Source organism: Macaca nemestrina, chromosome 20 (genome assembly GCF_043159975.1).
Source record: "Macaca nemestrina isolate mMacNem1 chromosome 20, mMacNem.hap1, whole genome shotgun sequence".
Taxonomy (NCBI): Eukaryota; Metazoa; Chordata; class Mammalia; order Primates; family Cercopithecidae; genus Macaca; species Macaca nemestrina.
Window position 1 is genome coordinate 58,004,740 of NC_092144.1, and position 20,742 is coordinate 58,025,481.

The 20,742-nt window shown below is 50.7% G+C and overlaps 1 protein-coding gene across 2 annotated transcripts; it reads right to left on the reverse strand.

The window, feature by feature from the left end:
- Positions 1–1,572: 1,572 nt before the first annotated feature.
- Positions 1,573–19,453, reverse strand: LOC105478687 (tetrapeptide repeat homeobox 1). 2 transcript variants are annotated; one of them, XM_071086278.1, is made up of 4 exons: positions 19,315–19,453; positions 18,816–18,886; positions 3,351–3,520; positions 1,573–2,810 (listed from the first exon to the last, which is right to left on the reverse strand). In XM_071086278.1, the coding sequence occupies exons 1-4, from the start codon at positions 19,392–19,394 to the stop codon at positions 1,749–1,751; spliced, it is 1,383 nt and encodes a 460-aa protein (XP_070942379.1). In that variant the 5' UTR covers positions 19,395–19,453; the 3' UTR covers positions 1,573–1,748. The 2 variants fall into 2 exon arrangements, with proteins under 2 accessions (XP_070942379.1, XP_070942380.1); XM_071086279.1 differs by lacking the exons at positions 18,816–18,886; positions 19,315–19,453 and adding an exon at positions 4,243–4,407.
- Between the last annotated feature and the right edge of the window lie 1,289 nt (positions 19,454–20,742).

A 20,742-nucleotide genomic window follows, 5' to 3' on the forward strand; every position in this document is an offset into this window, starting at 1 on the left:
ACAGGCATGTGCCATCACACCTGGCTAATTTTTGTACTTTTAGTAGAGGTGAGTTTTCACCATGTTGGCCAGGCTGGTCTCAAACTCCTGGCCTCAAGTGATCCACCTGCCTCAGCCTCCCAAAGTGCTGGGATTACAGGTGTGAGCCACTGTGCCTGGCCTGGAGAAAGATAATTTAGACAAGCCATTAAAAGAAAAAAAAAGTATTACTCTTAGAAGGAAAAAGTGAGAAAATGGAGCAATTTTCTTTTCTTTTTTTTTTTTTTTTGAGACGGAGTCTCGCTCTGTCACCCAGGCTGGAGTGCAGTGGCCGGATCTCAGCTCACTGCAAGCTCCGCCTCCCGGGTTCACACCATTCTCCTGCCTCAGCCTCCCGAGTAGCTGGGACTACAGGCGCCCGCCACCTCGCCCGGCTAGATTTTTGTATTTTTTTTAGTAGAGACGGGGTTTCACTGTGTTACCCAGGATGGTCTCGATCTCCTGACCTCGTGATCCGCCCGTCTCAGCCTCCCAAAGTGCTGGGATTACAGGCTTGAGCCACCGCGCCCGGCCTGAAAATGGAGCAATTTTCAAAGCAGTAAGCTGGTCACCTCAGACTGGTGCCACCTGTGGGCTTCGTCTCCAATTAGTAACAGTTAGTAACAGAGGTCTTTTAGAAACACCAGCTTTTAGAAGCTTTTCTGTTCAATTTGAAAATACAGATATATTGAGATATTTTGTAAAAGTCATTTTATTTTATTATTTTATATTTTTTGACAAGGTCTCATTCCGTACTCCAGGCTGGAGTACAGTAGTATGATCTCAACTCACTGCAACATCCACCTCCCAGGTTCAAGTGATTCTCCTGCTTTAGCCTCCCGAGTAGCTGGGACTACAGGCACCCACCAGCATGCCTGGCTAGTTATTGTATTTTTTTTTTCTTTTTAGTGAGGATGGGGTTTCACCATGTTGGTTAGGCTGGTTTCAAACTCCTGACTTCAAGTGATCCACCTTCCTTGGCCTCCCAAATTATTGGGATTACAGGCATGAGCCACCTTGCCTGGCCCATTTTAATTTTTATTAATAACTTCATTGTGTTTTACAGCGTTATCAGTCTGCTGCTGACGGAAACGAAAAATTAAGACAAACTGGTCCATAACAATAGGTAATTTGAAAAACAGTGAAATAGACAACATTGAAATCAAGAAATGCTACAAATGAAACAAAATGCAAATAGGAAAGGCGTTTGCAGAACTTTAATTGCCAAGAGAATATAAGAATACATTCAAATAAATGAAGGAAAAGGGGTAAACAAAGAGACACATTATGAGGATTTCTAAGGTTCAGTTAACATGTGAGAGTTTAACCTCTCAAACATCAGGGAAATGGATATTACAACCACAACAAAACCACAAGTCATTGGATCAACCAACATTAAAAGGTCTCACAATCCTAAGTGTTGGGGAAGACGCTGACTAGCAGGAGGGCTGGGAAAAGCCCTTTACAAAGCTCTCAAGCGGCATCCACTAATGCCAAACATCCCAGTGAGCAGTGACTCCAATCCCAGCAGAGAAATGCTCAGGCTCAATTCAAACGAGGGGCAGGCACGTCCACAGGCCACCTGTGATGGCTGCACAGTGAAGACAGCAAATGTCCGCCTGCAGCCGGGTGGGTAAAGGGTGGTGCATTCACTGCAGAAAGTCACCAGCAGTGTGGACCAGCCACTCCAGGCCCTCTGGGATCTGAAGAACTTTGCAGGCACAGGCCCCCTATAAATCCAGTAATGACCTGGGGCCTGAGTCATTTTCATTCACAAAGCCACCTTCCTCTTGGAACAGAGACCCTGAGTCTTTTTGGCCCATAGAGTCATCCCCTTCTTGGTACTGAGAGGTCATGGTGGAGACTGAGGATCCCTCCAAGGGGTCTAGGGGTGGGAGCAGCTCTGTGAATTGAGGGAATAACTGGGTGTCTGGCAAGAAGTCGGAGGCATCGGGGCTCTCAGGCCATAAGGGGACTGGGGCTGGGGCTAGGAATGATCCTGGACCTGGGATTGGGGCTGGGACTGAGCCTGGGCCTGGGCCTAAAAGTGAGCCTGAGCTTGGCATCTGGCCAGGACTTAAGATGGGACCTGGGCCTCCGAGTCTGCCTGGGCCTGGGATCTGGGCTAGGCCAGGAATCTCGCCTGTGATCTGGCCTGGGCCTGAGATTGGGCCTGGGATCTGGGCTTGGTCTGGGACCTGAGCTGGGCCTGAAATTGGGCCTGGGATTGGGCCAAGGAGTGGGCCTGGAATCTGGGCTGGGCCTGAAATTGGGCCTGGGAGTGGACCAGCGAGTGGGCCTGGGATCTGGGCTGGGCCTGAAATTGGGCCTGGGAGTGGACCAGGCAGTGGGCCTGGAATCTGGGCTGGGCCTGAAATTGGGCCTGGGAGTGGACCAGCGAGTGGGCCTGGGATCTGGGCTGGGCCTGGGATTGGGCCAAGGAGTGGGCCTGGGATCTGGACCCGGCCTGAAATTGGGCCTGAAATTGGGCCTGGGACCTGAGCTGGGCCTCGGATTGGGGCTGGGATCGGGCCAGGGTCTGGACCCAGGACATCTGGGATGCCCTTTTGGGCTCTGCACCCAGGGCCACCCCAGGCCTGGTCGAGGCTGCAGATCGTGGGTTCCGCCGCTGGAAGGATTCCCGAGAGGCCCGGCTGAGGGGCGGAGGCAGCGGCTGCAGGGACTAGGGGCTCAGCGCGGGCTCCTCGGCCTCTCCGCCCAGGGACGCGCTGCGGCTGCTGCTGGAGCCGTCGCTCCCGAGCTAGTTTGGCGCGGCGATTCTTGAACCACACCTGGGGGCAGTGGGGACAGGGAGGAGGTGTGAAGGAGGGCCTCGCGCGGTCCGGTGAGCCGCTTGGGGGCGGGGCCGGCCTCAACCCTCTCCCTGTGTTCACCCCCACCCCGCACCCACCATAAGAGGGACCCCCCACCCCGGCTCCCAGGCCCGGAGAAGGGAGGGGAGAGGGAGGGGAAAAGAAGGGGAGGAGGGTGGGGTGGGAGGGGTGAAGGGTGGGGTGGGAGGGGAGGAGCGGGGCCTGCTGCCCGGGAGCCCGGGGGGCCAGGGAGGGTTCGAGGGAGGGACCGCGGGTTCTCAGGGGGGCCTGAGGTCTGGGCACCGGGAGACCTCGTGGGGGACAGCTTGGGCCGATCCTGTGGGCGGGTTTGGGTTGGCAGAGAGTTGGAACAGGACTCGATGCAGCCCGGGTCTACACTGGCGGGACCCCTTGCGTGGCAGGGCAGGAGGTGGTCGGGCGGGCCAGGCCCCGGTGAGTGAGAGATGAAGAGGCTCCTTGGGGTGACTGGGGCGGGCGGGGTGGGGCTGGGAGTCAGACCTGCAGTTGGTGCTCCTTGAGGCCGAGTTCCTCCGCCAGTTTCTGTCGCTTGTGGTAGTTCGGGTACTGGTCGTTCTGAAAGTAACTTTCTAGCACTTCCTGCTGGCTTTGAGTGTAGACCGTGCGCTCCTGCCGCTGTCTCCTTGGAGGGTCCGGGGCCAGGGAAGGGCCTGGGGGCGGGAGGGAAACAGGTCAGAGAAGGCCCCAGGGAGCCCCCGGCCCCGCCTAGGGACCCCGTCCCCTGCCTGAGGCCAGGAGCCCGGGCAGTGTGGGCTGGGGCGGCACCGCGGATGGCAGCCTGGTATCCAGACCAGACCTTGCACCTCTCTGGGCCTCAGGGTCCACATCTAGGAAATGGGCATGATAACAGCTCCTGTATTATTAGGGACCCCACAGAAGGGAAGGCAGGCAGCATAGGTGCTGGTTTAATATCTTTCCTTCTGTCTTTTTCTTGGAGAGAGGATCTCGCTCTGTCACCCAGGCTGGAGTGCAGTGATGTGAACACGGCTCAAGGCTGCCTCCACCTCCTGGCCTCAAGCAATCCCCCCGCCTCAGTCTCCCGAGTAGCTGGGACACAGGTGTGCACCACCACCCCTGGGTAACTCGTATTTTTGGTAAAGACGGGTCTCACTGTGTTGGCCCAGCTGGTTTCAGAGTCCTGGGCTCAAGTGATCCTCCCACCGTGGCCTCCCAAAGAGCTGGGATCACAGGCGTGAGACGCTCCGCGCGGCTGCATGGGTTTTCATTTCCCAAACGCCGCTAAGTTCTCCCCTCTCTGCAGGACGGGAAGCCTCCCGCACAGGCCCCGCCCTGCTCTGGCTGCCCAGATCTGCACTCTGCAGCCTCGGCCACAGGATCAGTTCAGACCCCTCACACCCCTGCCCCCGCTCACCTTGGCGATGACCAGGGTCTTGCATCCTGCGTCCTGCTCTGTTCCCAAACACAAGTGTGTACTGACAAGTGCTTGGCTCTTAAATCACTTCTGTGCTGTGCCCACCCTGGCCCACCCTGCCGGGACCCTCCCTTTCCCACCCTGCCCTGCAGTCCCGTCCCCTGGAGAAGCTGAATGATGGATGAATCCTTCATCACTGATCAGGTACTGCCTGCCAAGCTGTGCTAGGAGCTGGGGAACCTCAGTGGGCAACACAGCCTTGGTTTCACCCTCGTGGGCCCAGGCGAGGTGGCATTCCATGCGGGCTTGGGGAGTCAGCATTGTGACCTGTGGTTGGGGTCCCCATCTCAGGAGAGGCACCGCCAGTCAGCCCCCAGGAGTCATCCTTGTTCCTTCCCAGGGCTGGGGCCCCGCATGACCAATGTCAGCGAGTCTACCCACTCCTCCCGGCTCCCGGGCTGCCCGCCTTGTCCAGCCACCATCCCTCCCTCCTGGATGACCCCACAGCCTCCTCTTTGATCCCTTGAGGCCACTCTGGCCCCTACTATCCATTCCAAAAATTGCCCCCCAGGTGCCTATAGGTGTAAGCAGAGCTCAGTACACATTGGTCCTGCTGATAATGGTTTGGTTTCTGTAGTGAATTTGCCCGTGGGGCGAAGTTCTGATGGGCATTTACATAGACCTCTGCTGGTTTCTCCTGGTGAGTAAATGACCTCATTGCTGGTTTATTCCAGTTTATATACGGGGCTCCCTGTATCAGGAAGGGGCACAGGTCTGATGGACGTGCCCATGGACCGCTGCTGGTCTGCCCTTGTGAGTGAATGAACCTGCTGCTGAAGATACAGGGGACCCATGACCTTGGTCTACAGAAATCAGATCCCTCAGAGATGCATCTTCTCTGTCAGACACCTGGCTGTCCCCATTTCCCCATGGCAGGACCCACATGGATTCGGGGGTTAGAGAGATTGACAAGGCTCATGGTGCAGGGAACTAGAAATGACTCATGCAATCAATTTCAAAATTCAATAAAATGTAGACATTGTTACCACAGGCCTGGCTTATTGTTTTCACCTGCTACTTAGAGTTCTGTTGTAGAAAGCAGCATCCCCAGCAATGATTCCTCATCGCATGTGTTGTCTGGCTTCATCTACAGGACATGCTGGGAACACAGTGGTGACCACGGAGATTTTGCACCATGGCTATTTATTTGGCCAATAAAGACATAAACAGATGAACAAGCTCACTGGTACTATTTTGTGAAAACAGACATTTAAATATAAGCAAGTTCACGGCAGCATGATTCACAATCACCCAAGAGGAGAAAACGCTGAAACATCGATCCACTGATGGATAAACAAAATGCCGTGTGGCCGGGCGCGGTGGCTCATGCCTGTAATCCCAGCACTTTGGGAGGCTGAGGTGGGCGAATCGCTTGAGGTCAGGAGTTTGAGGCCAGCTTGGTCAACAAGGTAAAAACAGGTCTCTGCTAAAAATACAAAAAATTAGCCAAGCGTGGTGGCAGGAGCCTGGAATCCCACCTATTTGTTAGGCTGAGGTAGGAGAATCACTTGAACCCAGGAGGCAGAGGTTGCAGGGAGCTGAGATCGTGCCACTGAACTCCAGCCTGGGTGACAGAGGGAGACTCCACCTCAAAAAACAAAACAAAACAATGCCCCCCCCAAAAAAAACCCACAAAAAATAGAAACCCAAAATGTTCTGTATTCACACAATGGGATAGTACTCAACCACGGAAAGGAATAAAGCTCTGATACATGCTACAACGTGGATGAACCTTGCCAACATGAAGCCAAGTGAAAGAAGCCAGACTGAAAAGCACATATATGATTCTATTTATACGAAGTGTCCAGAATAGGCAAATCCATAGGGACAGAAAGCAGATTAGTGGTTGCTAGGGGTTGGGGAGAAGGGAAAATTGGGAAACAACTGGGAATAGCTACGGGGATAGCTCCCGGGCATGGTGAAAAATGTTCTAAAATTGACTGTAGTGATGGAGGCACAACTCTGCAAATAGACTAAAAACCATTTAATTTTTTTTTTTTTTTTTTGAGATGGACTCTTGCTCTATCACCCAGGCTGGAGTGCAGTAGTGGCGTGATCTTAGCTCCCTGCAACCTCACCTCTAGGTTCAAGTGATTCTCCTGCCTCAGCCTTCCGAGTAGCTGGGATTACAGGCGCCCACCACCACGCCCAGTCAATTTTATGTATTTTTAGTAGAGACAGGGTTTCACCATGTTGGCCAGGCTGGTCTTGAATGCCTGACTTCAAGTGATCCGCCCACCTCAGCCTCCCAAAGTGCTGGGATTACAGTCGTGAGCCACTGCACCCGGCCAACTTTCTTATTTTATTTATTTATTTATTGAGACTGAGTCTCGATCTGTCACCTAGACTAAAGTGCAGTGGTGTGATCTTGGCTTACTGCAATCTCTGCCTCTTGGATTCAAGCGATTCTCCTGCCTTAGCCTTCCGAGTGGCTGGGACTACAGGCGCCTGCCACCACACCCGGCTAATTTTTTTTTTTTTTTTGTATTTTTAGTAGAGATGGAGTTTCACCATGTGAACTTCTGACCTCAGGTGATCTGTGCACCTTGACCTCCCAAAGTGCTGGGATTACAGGTGTGAGCCACCGTGCCTGCCCTCAATTATTTATTGTAAGACTTATCCTGGGAAAATTCTTGCTCCCCTGTGAATAAGCGCAGATATCAGTGTTCAGTGTAGCATTTCTTTGAAATATCAACTGAGTTAGTTGGATTAATTCACGCCCACAAATTAGAAGATGATTAATTTGTGGCAACCTCAGACTATGGAGTGGTAATAAAAGTTGAAAAAAGGGATGCAGGGGTAACCAATTAGTAACAAATGATGATTTTTAATGTATTTTTTGTTTTGTTTGCCTGTTGGATGTCTGCTTGCTGTTTACTGAAATAAATGTGTCTTGAATGCAGACACTTTGTTGGGCTTTTTTTTTTTATTCCTCCCGAATTCCCATGTCTATAATAGGAAAAGCTCAAAGTTGCTGACTAATAATGAACTAAAGGATTGAGTTTGTGTTTTCCATGTCGAATGCTGTCTCAGGCACGTTGTTTATTTTGAAGAATGTATACATTTAATAAGCACATACAAAAATATATACATATTCTACATATATATATTTTCTTTTCTTTCCTTTTTTTTTTTTTTGGAGACAGGATCTCACTCTGTCACCCAGGCTGGATTGCACTGGCACGATCTCGGCTCACTGCAACCTGTGCCTCCTTGGCTCAAGCCCTTCTCCCACCTCAGCCTCCCAAGTATCTGGGAGGACAGGCGCCTGCGCCACCACGCCTGGCTAATTTTTGTATTTTTTGTAGAGACGGGGTTTTGCCATGTTGCCCAGGCTGATCTCTAACTCCTGACCTCAAGTGATCCATCCACGTTGGCCTCCCAAAGTGCTGAGATTAGAGGCATGAGCCACCTTGTCTGGCCCGTAATATATTTGAATGAACAATAAATAACAATGATAAAAACTCCTGCAAAAGTAAGTACCCAGAGATGATGGGGAATGTCTATTTTCTCTATTTCCTGCTGCTTATAATTTTGATTTTTTAAGGGACAACCTGGAAAACAAGAAGCATTTCTGGCCTTGAATGCCACCCGAGGGCTCGTCGGCACCCTGCCCACAGAAGTCCCTATGCCTTCTCTCGTCTTGATGTGTCTTCAGGGTTGGACGGAATTTCTGGAGATTCCTCCTGGGCCTTCCCAGGCAATGACCAAATTCCTAGAGTCACGTGGATGGAGGGAGGTCTTCCGGAGCCTGGGGCAAAAGCAACGTAGGTGGGAATGAAGCAGGTGGAAAAGCATGCAGAAGGGATTATGAAATCCATTCTTGGCCAGGCGCAATGACTCACACCTGTAATCCCAGCACTTTGGGAGACTGAGGCTGGAGGATCATCTGAGGTCAGGAGTTCAAGACCAGTCTGGCCAACATGGTGAAACCCCGTCTCTACCAGAAATACAAAAATGAACTGCACATGGTGGAGGGCGCCTGTAGTCCCAGCTACTCGGGAGGCTGAGGCAGGAGAATCGCTTGAACCCGGGAAGCAGAGGCTGCAGTGAGCCGAGATTGTGCCACTGCACTCCAGCCTAGGTGACAGAGTAAGACTCCATCTCAAATAAATAAATAAATAAATAAATAAATCCATTCGTATTTGATTCCTTCAGAACAGAAACAATGGCTCTCTCCTTATCCATCAATTTTTTTTTTTTTTTTGAGACAGAGTCTCGCTCTGTCACCCAGGCTGGAGTGCAGTGGCAGGATCTTGGCTCACTGCAACCTCCACCTCTTGGGTTCAGGCCCTTCTCTTGCCTCAGCCTCCCGAGTAGCTGGGATTACAGGTGCCTGCCACCACCCCTGGCTAATTTTTCTATTTTTAGTAGAGACGGCATTTCACCATATTGGCCAGATTGGTCTCGAATTCCTGACCTTGTGGTCTGCCTGCCTCTGCTTCCCAAAGTGCTGGGATTACAGGCACGCCCGGCCTCCCATCAATTCTTCAGTCTCCTCTTTTACCCTATGCCTGTGGGCTCTGATGGGGTGGACCTCTTGGTGGGGTTGACTCAACTCTGCTCCTGCCCCCAAGAGGCCCACAGACACCTCCCCATCCTCTGCAATGTGAGGGTATGTCTTGGTGCAGGGGCAGGGGGTTCAGGAGGGGCACACGGGCAACAAGGAGTCGTTTGGGCTTTGAAGACAATATTGGGCAGATCAGAGTGAGGGTGATGAAGGCGTGAGGTTGGCTTTTGCTTTCTAGAATCCTGTTCAATGTCTTTCTGCCATTGGGGTTCCTCTCGGTGTCTGGACATTCATTCTTGAAGCACTGTCCTTTCTCTATCTTTTTAAAAAATTTTAATTTAATTAATTAATTAATTAATTAATTTATTTATTTATTTATTTATTGAGACGGGGTCTTGCTCTGTCGTCCAGGCTGGAATGCAGTGGCACAATCTCGGCTCACTACAAGCTCTGCCTCCCAGGTTCATGCCATTCTCCTGCCTCAGCCTCCCGAGTAGCTGGGACTACAGGCGCCTGCCACCACGCCTGGCTAATTTCTTGTATTTTTAGTAGAGACGGAGTTTCACCGTGTTAGCCAGGATGGTCTCGATCTCCTGACCTTGTGATCCACCCGCCTCGGCCTCCCAAAGTGCTGGGATTACAGGTGTGAGCCACCACGCCTGGCCTGCTTTCTAGAATCCTGTTGTTCAATGTCTTTCTGCTATTGGGGTTCCTCTCAGTGTCTGGACATTCATTCTTGAAACACTGTCCTTTCTCTCTTTTTTATTAAATTTTATTTTTTGAGACAGGATCTCTCTCTGTCACCCAGACTGGACTGCAGTGGATTGATCTCGGGTCACTGCAACTTCTGCCTCCCGGGTTCAAGGGATTCTCATGCGTCAGCCTCCAGAGTAGCTGGGATTACAGGTGCCTGCCACTATGCCTGGCTAATTTTTGTCTTTTTAGTAGAGACGGGGTTTCACCATGTTGGCCAGGTTGGTCTCAAACTCCTGACCTCAGGTGATCCACCCGCCTCAGCCTCCCAATGTGCTAAAATTACAGGTGTGAGCCACTGCACCTGGCCAGCCCTGAGTTTAATTTGAATGAATCAATAATATATTAATATATGTTCAATAAGGTGTCTTTAAACCGAAACACGCATGAACCAGGGTGAGGTATTGATCGATTGATGACAATAGTGTGAGCAGATCCTTGCAGGACCCCAAATCTGTATTTCCCCCGGGAGCAGTGGTTCCTTATTGGCTAAGACCATGTTCATGGCAACTTCATAGAACATAACCAGTAAGAATATTCTGAGAACTGCCTGTATTTATTTATTTATTTTTAATTTATTTTATATATATATATATTTTGAGACGGAGTTTCGCTCTTGTTGCCCAGGCTGGAGTGCAATGGTGCAATCTCAGCTCCCTGCAATCTCTGCCTCCTGGGTTCAAGCAATTCTCCTGCCTCAGCCTCCCAAGTAGCTGGGATTACAGGCACCTGCCACCATGCCTGGCTAATTTTGTTTTTTTTTAGTAGAGATGGGGTTTCTCCATGTTGGTCAGGCTGGTCTTGAACTCCCGACCTCAGGTGATCCGCCCACCTCAGCCTCCCAATGTGCTGGGATTATAGGTGTGAGTCACCCGCACCTGGCCTGAGAACTGCCTGTATTTATTAAGTGCTCTGTACATTCAAGGGACTGACCTAGGCACCTCCAGATAGTTAACGGGTATAGCCCTTGTTCTCATGGAACTCATCCTCCGAGTGGGGGAAGGCAGGTGCTTTACTCAAAGAATCACAGAATAGGCTGCGCGCTATGGCTAATGCCTGTAATCCCAGCACCTTGGGAGGCTGAGGTGGGTGGATTGCTTGAGGCCAGGAGTTCGAGACCAGCCTGGGCAAAATAGCGAGACCTTGTCTCTCTAAAAAATACAAAAAATGGTCAGGCATGGTGACTCATGCCTGTAATCCCAGCACTTTGGGAGGCCGAGCCAGGAGGATCAGTTGAGGTGAGGGTTTCGAGACCAGCCTGGCCAATAGGGTGAAACTCTGTCTTTACTAAAAATACAAAAAATTAGTCGGGCATGGTAGTGTGCGCCTGTAGTCCCAGCTACTTGGGAGGCCAAGGCAGGAGAATTGTTTGAACCCAGGAGGGGAGGTTGCAGTGAGCCGAGATCACACTGAGGCAGAAATTAAAAGAGAGAAACAGAATAAAGCAAAGGTTAAGTGAGAAACACTGCACTTCGGCCTGGGCCACAGAGTGATACTCCATCTCAAAAAATCCCCCCAAAACCAAAAACTAAACAAAAAAGCCTGGGCATGGTGGCTCACACCTGTAATCCTAGTGCTTTGGGGGGCTGAGGTGCGTGGATCACTTGAGGTCAGGAGTTCAAGACCAGCCTGGCCAACATGGTGCAACCCCATCTGTACTAAAAATACAAAAATTAGCTAGGCGTGGTGGCACGTGCCTGTAATCCTAGTTACTCAGGAGGTTGAAGCAGGAGAATGGCTTGAACCCAGGAGGTGGAGGTTGCAGTGAGCCGAGCTCACACCACTGCACTCCAGCCTGGGCGACCGAGTGAGACTCTGTTTCAAAACAAATAAAAACAAAAGCATAAAACAAACAAAAAAACCCTCCCAAAATTAGCCAGGTGGAGTGGTGTGTTCCTGTAGTCCCGGCTGCTTGGGAGGCTGAGGTGGGAGGATCGCTGGAGTCTGGGAGGTTGAGGCTACATTGAGCTGTGCTCTCCACCTGCACTCCAGCCTGGGCAACAGGGTGAGACCCTGTCTCCAAACACAAACAAACAATCCCCCCAAAACCCCACAAGCCCCCCCAAACACAACCCCAAAAAACCACATGCCAAGAATTAATAAATAACTCTGGATGAGAGAATCGGGTCCTTGTAGAGAGGGAAGATACTCCAGAATTGCAGGTGGAGGCACTAGGCGCTCCGGTGACCGTGGCAGTGAGAGCCAAATTGGGAAGACACTTTCCAGGCGCAGGGAGCAAGACCTCTCAGCCTCCAGGTGTCCTCTCCGCCCCTTGGCGTCCCCCCACCCTGCCTGTCTGTCTCCCCCCTTCTCTGTTCCTCAGTTTCCCCTCCTCGTTGCCCCTTGTGGGATCCCAGTGTGTGAGTTGCTGTATGTCTACCGCCTTCCAGGGTCTGACAAGCAGGAGTTTTCATTATATTCTGGGAGTCCGCCCCCCTCCACCCCCAAATCGGATCTAATTCTCTCTGCTCTGCCGAGGCTGGCCGGGCCTAAGAGGATTGGAACATTTGCTAAATGGGACCAGGAACAGGGTCAGAGAGGCAGCGATGGGGAGACCCAGGCGCCAGGACGGCCACCAGGGGGCGGCAGAGGACGAGGGAGACCCGAAGACAGAGGGGACAGAGAAGGGCAGGGTGGGGGTGGGGGTGGGGGTGGGGTGGGGGTGGGGTGGGGGTGGGGTGGGGGTGGGGGTGGGGTGGGGGTGGGGTGGGGGTGGGGGTGGGATGGGGGTTGTGGGCCATGTCGGCGGAGGCAGGGAGTGGACACAGGCATATTCCCTGGCTGTTTAGGGAACCACATTTAAGGGGTTAGAAGGGGGCCAACATTACTGAATTTTTTTTTTTTTCTTTTTTTTTTTTTTTTTTTTTTTTTGAGACGGAGTCTCGCTCTGCCGCCCAGGCTGGAGTACAGTGGCCGGATCTCAGCTCACTGCAAGCTCCGCCTCCCGGGTTTACGCCATTCTCCTGCCTCAGCCTCTCGAGTAGCTGGGACTACAGGCGCCCGCCACCGCGCCCGGCTAGTTTTTTGTATTTTTTTGTAGAGACGGGGTTTCACCGGGTTAGCCAGGATGGTCTCGATCTCCTGACCTCGTGATCCGCCCGTCTCGGCCTCCCAAAGTGCTGGGATTACAGGCTTGAGCCACCGCGCCCGGCCTGAATTTTTTTTATTTTGAGACGGAGTCCTGCCCTGTCGCCCAGGCTGGAGTGCAGTGGTGTGATCTTGGCTCACTGAAACCTCTGACTCCTGGGTTCAAAGGATTCTCCTGTCTCAGCCTCCCAATAGCTAGGAATATATATATTCCCAGCTAATTTTTGTATTTTAGTAGAGACGGGGTTTCACCATGTTGGCCAGGCTGGTCTTGAACTCCTGACCTCGTGATCCACCCACCTCGGCCTCCCAAAGTGCTGGGATTACAGGCGTGAGCCACCGCGTCCAGCTCAAAATACATTTTAAATAAAATTTAAAATCTTCAAAAGTATTTTTTTAATTCCACACTTTTAATTTGTACTTCATGCCAGGCCCAGTGGCTCATGCCTGTAATCCCAGCACTTTGGGAGGCCCAGGCAGGAGGATCACTTGAGATCAGGAGGTTGAGACCAGTCTGGGCAACATAGTGAGACCCTCGTCTCTTCAAAAAAAAAAAAAAGAAAAAAGAGAAAAAGAAAAAAGGCAGGTGTGGTGGTGTGCACCTGTAGTTCCAGCTACTCAGGAGGCTGAGACGAGAGGATCATTTGAGCCTAGGAGGTTGAGGCTTCAGTGAGCTGTGATTACGTCACTGCACTCCAGCCTGGGCAACAGAGCAAGACTCTGTCTCAAAAAAAAAAAAAAAAAAAAGGCCGGGCGCGGTGGCTCAAGCCTGTAATCCCAGCACTTTGGGAGGCTGAGGCGGGTGGATCATGAGGTCAGGAGATCGAGACCATCCTGGCTAACATTGTGAAACCCCGTCTCTACTAAAAATACAAAAAACTAGCTGGGCATGGTGGCGGGCGCCTGTAGTCCCAGCTACTGGGGAGGCTGAGGCAGGAGAATGGCGTGAACCCAGGAGGCGGAGCTTGCAGTGAGCCGAGCTCGCACCACTGCACTCCAGCCTGGGCGACACAGTGAGACTCCGTCTCAAAAAAAAAAAAAAAAAGAAGTAAAAAGAAATAATTTCCAATACAGTAAGTAGCAATAGATATATAGTCAATATCAACAAAAGCTCTTTGAGCCATTAGTTACTTTAAATTTCAAGAGCTGGAGAGGACCCTGCGGTGTTTCTTTGGGACTTGGGGCAAGTCTTTAAATTTAGACTCTGGGTCATGTGTAGCAGGGTAGTTGAGGGCACAGTTTTGAGAGGCAAACATGGCTGGCTCCAAATATTGTTTGTTTATGTATTTATATATATATAGAGAGAGAGACAGGGTCTTGCTCTGTTGCCCAGGCTGGCATGCAGTAGTGTGATCAGTCTCGGCTCACTGCAATCTCTGCTTCCTGGGTTCCAGCGATTCTCATGCCTCAGCCTCCTGAGTAGCTGGGATTATAGGTGCGCACCACCATGCAGCTAATGTTTTGTATTTTCAGTGGAGATGGGGTTTTGCCATGTGGGCCAGGCTGGTCTCGAACTCCTGAGCTCAAGCGATCCTGCCACCTTGGCTTCCCGAAGTGCTGGGATTACAGGTGTGAACCATTGCGCCTGACCTTCTTTTTAATTTTTTAAAATTATTTTTTTGGCCTCCTCCCCCTTCTAATATATTTTATTTTGTAGAGATAGGGTCTCCCTATGTTGCCTAGGCCGGCCTCAGTCTCTAATCCATAGCCTCAAATGATCCTCCCGCCTTGGCCTCCCAAACCAAGGTTTTTTTTTTTTTTTTTTTTTTTTTTTTGAGAGGGAGTCTCGCTGTGTCGCCCAGGCTGGAGTGCAGTGGCGCGATCTCGGCTCACTGCAAGCTCCGCCTCCCGGGTTCACGCCATTCTCCTGCCTCAGCCTCCCGAGTAGCTGGGACTACAGGCGCCCGCCACCTCGCCCAGCTAATTTGCATTTTTAGTAGAGACGGGGTTTCACCGTGTTAGTCAGGATGGTCTCGATCTCCTGACCTCGTGATCCGCCTGCCTCGGCCTCCCAAAGTGCTGGGATTACAGGCGTGAGCCACCGCGCCCGGCCGGTTTTTTTTTTTTTTGAGAGAGACTCTCGCTCTGTAGTCCAGGCTGGAGTGCAGTGGCGCGATCTCAGCTCACTGCTACCTCCGCCTCCCGGTTTCACGCCGTTCTCCTGCCTCAGCCTCCCTAGTAGCTGGGCCTATAGGCGCCCGCCACCTCGCCCGGCTAATTTTTTTGTATTTTTTAATAGAGACGGGGTTTCACCGTGTTAGCCAGGATGGTATCGATCTCCTGACCTTGTGATCCGCCCGCCTGGGCCTCCCAAAGTGCTGGGATTACAGGCGTGAGTCACAGCGCCCAGCTGAGACCCTGTCTAAAAAAAAAAAAAGAAAAAAAGAGAATATAGCCAGCCCTCCAGAAGCCAGAAGCCCTTCTCATCCCTCAACTCACTCCCTTCCTCCGATGGCAATCGTTATCCTGACTTCCAATAGCATGGTGCCCACGTGCCAGTTTTTATAATTTGTGTAAATGGAATCATACTGTATTCTTCTTTCTGTCTCTCCCTCTCCTACATACTCTCTGTTATGTCTGGCTTCTGTTTTTCGGTGTTATAGTTGTGAGATTCACCCATGTATTGTGTATCTTATCATTTGTTTCTTTTTGTTTATTTATTTATTTTTAATTTTTTATTATACTTTAAGTTCTGGGATACATGTCCAGAACATGCAGGTTTGTTACATAGATATACACGTGCCATGGTGGTTTGCTGCACCCATCAACCCGTCATCTACATTAGATATTTCTCCCAGTGCTATCCCTGCCCTAGCCCCCCACCCCCCAATAGGCCCCGATGTGTGATGTTCCCCTCCCTGTGTCCATGTGTTCTCATTGTTCAGCTCCCACTCATGAGTGAGAACATGCGGTGTTTGGTTTTCTGTTCCTGTGTTAGTTTGCTGAGAATGATGGTTTCCAGCTTCATCCATGTCCCTGCAAAGGACATGAGCTCACCCTTTTTAAAGGCTGCATAGTATTCCACGATGTATATGTGCCACATTTTCTTTATCCAGTCTATCATTGATGGATATTTGATAGTCTTGCTCCACCACGCAGGCTGGAGTGCAGTGGTGCGATCTTGGCTCACTGCAACCTCCACCTCCTAGGCTCAAGTGATTCTCCTGTCTCAGCCTCCTGAGTAGCTGGGATTACAGGTACGTGCCACTGAGTCCAGCTAATTTTTGTATTTTTAGTAGAGGTGGGCTTTCACCATGTTGGCGGGGCTGGTCTCAAACTCCTGACCTCAAGTGATCCACCCGCCTCAACCTCCCAAAGTGCTTGGGATTACAGGCATTAGCCACTGCGCTCAGCCTATTTTTGTTATTTTAATGGATTGATAAATATATTATTTTGTTTCTTTCTGTTTTAATTTTTTGTTCTTTTGAGCAGGGTCTTGCTCTGTTGCCCAGACTAGAGTGCAGTGGTGCGATCTCGGCTCACTGCAACCTACACCTCCTGAGTTCAAGTGATTCTCATGCCTCAGCCACCTGAGTAGCTGGGACAACAGGCATGCAACACCACGCCCGGCTAATTTTTGCATTTTTAGTAGAGACAGGTTTCACCAAGTTGGCCAGGCTGGTGTTGAACTTCTGACCTCAAGTGATTCGAGTGCCTTGGCCTCCCTAAGTGCTGGGATTACAGGCGTGAGCCTCTGCGCCTGGCTAGTTTTAACGTTTCTTAAGGTAAATGGCAATGGATATAACTGATACAAACAAAAGCTCTTTGGGTATTCAATGATTTTTTTTTTTTCTTTTTTTGAGACAAGGTCTCGCCCTGTCACCCAGGTTGGAGTGCAGCGGTGCAATCATGGCTCACTGTAGCCTAAGTCCCTCCAGGCCCAAATGATCCTCCCACCTCAGCCTCTTGAGTAGCTGGGACTACAGGCATGTGCCATCAACCCCAGGTAATTTTTTATGTTTCTTTTTGTAGAGATGGAGTCCTACTATGTTGCCCAGTCTGGTCGTGAACTCCTGGGCTCAAGCGATTCACCTGCCTTGGCCTCCCAGAGTGCTGGGATTACAGCTGTGAGCCACCATGCCCAACTTTTCAATGACTTTTAAGAACATAAAGGGATCCTGAGACCAAGGAGTTTCAGACTTATCTCTGGGCAGGATTGTTCTAAGTGAATGCAGCAGAAAAAACGTATCCAGTCTATTATCGACAGTCATTTGGGAAGCTTTCAGTGTGGGGCTCTTGTGAAGGTTGATGCTAGGGACATTATTGTTCTCATCTTTTTGGTGAAACAAGACAGAGTTTCTGTTGGGTATGTACCAAGGAATGAAGGCACTGAGTCATATACTCAACTTTAAAAAATACTGCCAAACCATTTTTCAAAGACAGCTACAGTACTTTGCCCCAGCAGGGTGTGCAAATCCTGAATGCTCCATGTCCTTGTCAACACATGGCATTGTCAGTCTTCCATTTTAGCTGTCCTGGTGGGACGTGGAGTTACCACTATGAGCTTTTCATTTGCCTTTCCCTGTTGATCAATGAATGTGAGCCCTGTGTCATACACTGGTGGATTATTTGCTATTCTCACTTTTGAAATGCCTGTATAAGTCTTCTGCAACCTGGTTGAATATCCAGGCACTGATGTTTTATGACCTCAAAGAGTGGAACAAGGGACATCAGTGTCCCTGCCCTGGGGCTCAACCTGGGAGGCCCAAGGCTGGTTCTCAGAGCTGTGGGGTGTGGCACCCACTGGGTCCCAGGTTCCCACCTGAACAGTTGTTCTCACAGGTGAGGCCTGAAAGCTCACAGCCACCTGATGGGGCAGACACGCAGATAACTCCGTTCTACAGCAGGGGAGACTGAGCCTGGGAGGGAGGGAGGTGCCCACAGGTCAGGTGGTTGAAGACCTTAAGGACTTCCAGGGGGTCCCAGCTTCTCACACACTGCATGCACCACGGACCTTGGGAACAAGATCTCAGGGAACCATAACCCCATGGAAACTTCCTCCGAGGCGGCTCCTGGTATCATCCCCGCTTTACAGAGGAGGAAACTGAGGCTGAGGGAAGTGGAGTCTCCAGTTCTGTCTCGCACATCAGCGGCAGAGCCAGGGCTGGGCCAACACCTGCCCCGGAGCCTGTGCCCTCCTGACCACCAGGCGACATGGCTTCTTAGGACACTCACCACAGCCCCACGGAGCTCAGAGGTCCCTTTCTCAGAGGAGGAAACTGAGGCTGAGAGAGGTTTCGTCAATTCCCGAGGTCACACAGGTGATGAGTGGAAGAACCAGGGGTAGAATTTAAATCTCTTTGGCCCCAGAGACCCGCTCTTCATCTTCAAGTCTACCTGGGGTTCCTAGAAGTTGGATGAGGTCAGCTTCCTCCTCTGCTCCCACTCCCACCCCAGGCCACCCCATGCTAGGCCTGGGACACGGGGTTCCCAGGGCTCATTGTGACAGCTTGTCACTGTATCCACTTTGCAGAAGAGGAAACTGAGGCCCAGGAGCCCACATGAAGAGCCCAAGGCCATGCAGTGAGAAAAGAACAGAGTTTAAACCCAAACTCATGTGGCTTCATGCCAGCTCTTGGCAAGACCCTCCCGGCTCAGCCATGTTCAGGGCCCTCCCTTGTCAGCCCCACCAGCCTCTCTCTGCAGCCTTTGTAGGCTCCTCTGTCCGGTGAAGACAAGGAGCTGGGTGGATGCATCCACTACCAGGCATGGGACTTGGTAGAAGCCGGGATTCATGGCACAGTTAGAGCCTGAATGAATTAACTCAGGAACAATATGATTACTGAAGCATCCAGAGATTCAAACACCAGTGTGTAGCCCCATAGTCTGACCTCACAGACCCTTTGTCCTTTTGCAGAAACATCACACCATTTCTCTGTGCCAGTTTCTCTACCTGGTTCTGCCCATCCGTCCATCCATCCATCCATTTATCCATCTATCCATCATCCATCATCCATCCATCCATCATCCATCATCCATCCATCATCCATCATCCATCCATCATCCATCCATCATCCATCATCCATCCATCATCCATCCATCCATCCATCCATCCATCCATCATCCATCCATTCATCCATCCATCCATCATCCATCATCCATCCATCATCCATCCATCCATCCATCCATCCATTTCTTTCACATTTATTGAACACACACTTACTACGGTGTGTCTGGGACAGTCCCAGGTACTGGGAATACAGCTGAGAACAAGACAGACAGGGCACCATCCTCCTACAAGGGCAGACAAGAAACAAGGTGTCAATAAGAGTTTTGCAGAAAACAGGATGAACGTGTTAGGGAGCTAAGGGAGTACAGGCATGAGGAGTCCCCCATCCTGCAGCAGAGCCTGGAGTGCAACTCATTAACAACCTGATCCAAGGATCCTCCAGTATTCCACACATCTTCAGACTGTCCCCAGAATTTAATCCCACTTTATTTTATTTTATTTTACTTTAAGTTCTAGGGTACATGTGCACAACGTGCAGGTTTGTTACATAGGTATACATGTGCCATGTTGGTTTGCTGCACCCACTAACTCGTCATTTACATTAGGTATTTCTCCTAATGCTATTCCTCCCCCTACCCCCGACCCCATGACAGGCCCCTGTGTGTGATGTTCCCCACCCTGTGTCCAGGTGTTCTCATTGTTCAATTCCCACCTACGAGTGAGAACATGTGGTGTTTGGTTTTCTGTCCTTGTGATAGTTTGCTCAGAATGATGGTTTCCAGCTTCATCCATGTCCCTACAAAGGACATGAACTCATCCTTTTTTATGGCTGCATAGTATTCCATGGTGTATATGTGCCACATTTTCTTAATCTTTAGCCCCACTTTTTCCAACTGCAATCATGTGCATTACAATAAGTCTCAAAATCAGGTAGCATAAGTTCTCCAACTCGTTTTATTTTTCCAAGGCTTCTTTGATTATTCTAAATCACTTATATTTCCATAGCAACTTCAGAATCAGTTTGACAATCAATTTCTACGGAAAAATCCTGAGGAGATTCTGATTGGGATTGCAGTAAATCTAAAGATTAGTTTGAGAAGAATTGACCTCTTAATAATATTGAGTCTTCTAATCCATGAACATGGTATATAGTTCACTACTGACTTAAGTCTCCTTTAATTTCTTCCAGCAGTGCTTTATATTGTTTCAGTAGGACAATGATCTGAAAGAAGAGAAGGCAGGACTTATGGATGGATTGGATGTGAGTGGTGGGGAGAAAGGTGTTGGGGGCCTGGTTGAGTGCCCAGATTTCTGCCTGAGCCACTGGGTGGAGATGAGAAGGAAAGCAACTTGCCTCAGAAGACCTAGCTCAGAGAGGAAGTACTTGGATTTGATTTCAGCTTAATTGATCCCAGGGCCATGTGCAGGACCAGCTGAAAGCCACCTCTCTGTACCCTCGCCCCTGGAAGGACTCTGGATCCAAGAGCCAACCAGTACCCAGATTCCCAGGGGCAGGTGATTTCAGAGTTGCTGACACCTTCTCTATCCTGTTAGAAGTTATTTTCTCTTCCCTCTCCCTGCACAGCTGACCTTCCTTCCCTGCTCCAGGGCCAGAGGGTCTGTTCCAGGACTGGATTCTCCCATCGGGAGCCTCTGGACTGGTCGCCGAGGGTCAGACGGCCCCTCCCTCTCTTGCTGTCACCCCTGGCTCTTCAAGCTAATGAGACCTGTCCTGATTCCTCAGCCAGGCCTGTAGCCTTAATCTCTCCTAGCAGGGGGTTTGGGGGAGGGAGGAGGAGAAAGAAAGGGCCCCTTATGGCTGAGACACACGACCCAGCCACAAGGAGGGATTACTGGGCATGTGTGTGTGTGCGCGCGTGCGCGTGTGTGCTTGTGTGTGCGTGCGTGCGTGTTTGGGTGCATGGGGAAGTGAAGCAGACCCGTGTGGGGCCCAGGAGCTCAGGGAGATATTAATATCTAGAGAGACAGACGAGAGGAGAGAGACACAAAGAGGGCCAGAGACCAGGAACATCGGAAATACAGAGCGACAGAGGTACCAAGATAGGGGAGAAGGACAGAAATGAAAGGAAATCCTCCCAGCTACTCGGGAGGCTGAGGCAGGAGAAATGCTTGAACCCGG

Bases quoted from the DNA above. Each gene is read 5' to 3' on its own strand.
- LOC105478687 (XM_071086278.1), bottom strand. From the start codon at position 19,394: ATGGATGAAGCTGGAAACCATCATTCTGAGCAAACTATCACAAGGACA. The intron at 18,887-19,314 runs GTGGGAATTGAA...CTGCCCTTGTAG, and splicing joins CCACATGTTCTCACTCGTAG to GAGGATGGTGCCCTGTCTGT. The intron at 2,811-3,350 runs GTCTGACTCCCA...CACTGCCCCCAG, and splicing joins TCAAGGAGCACCAACTGCAG to GTGTGGTTCAAGAATCGCCG.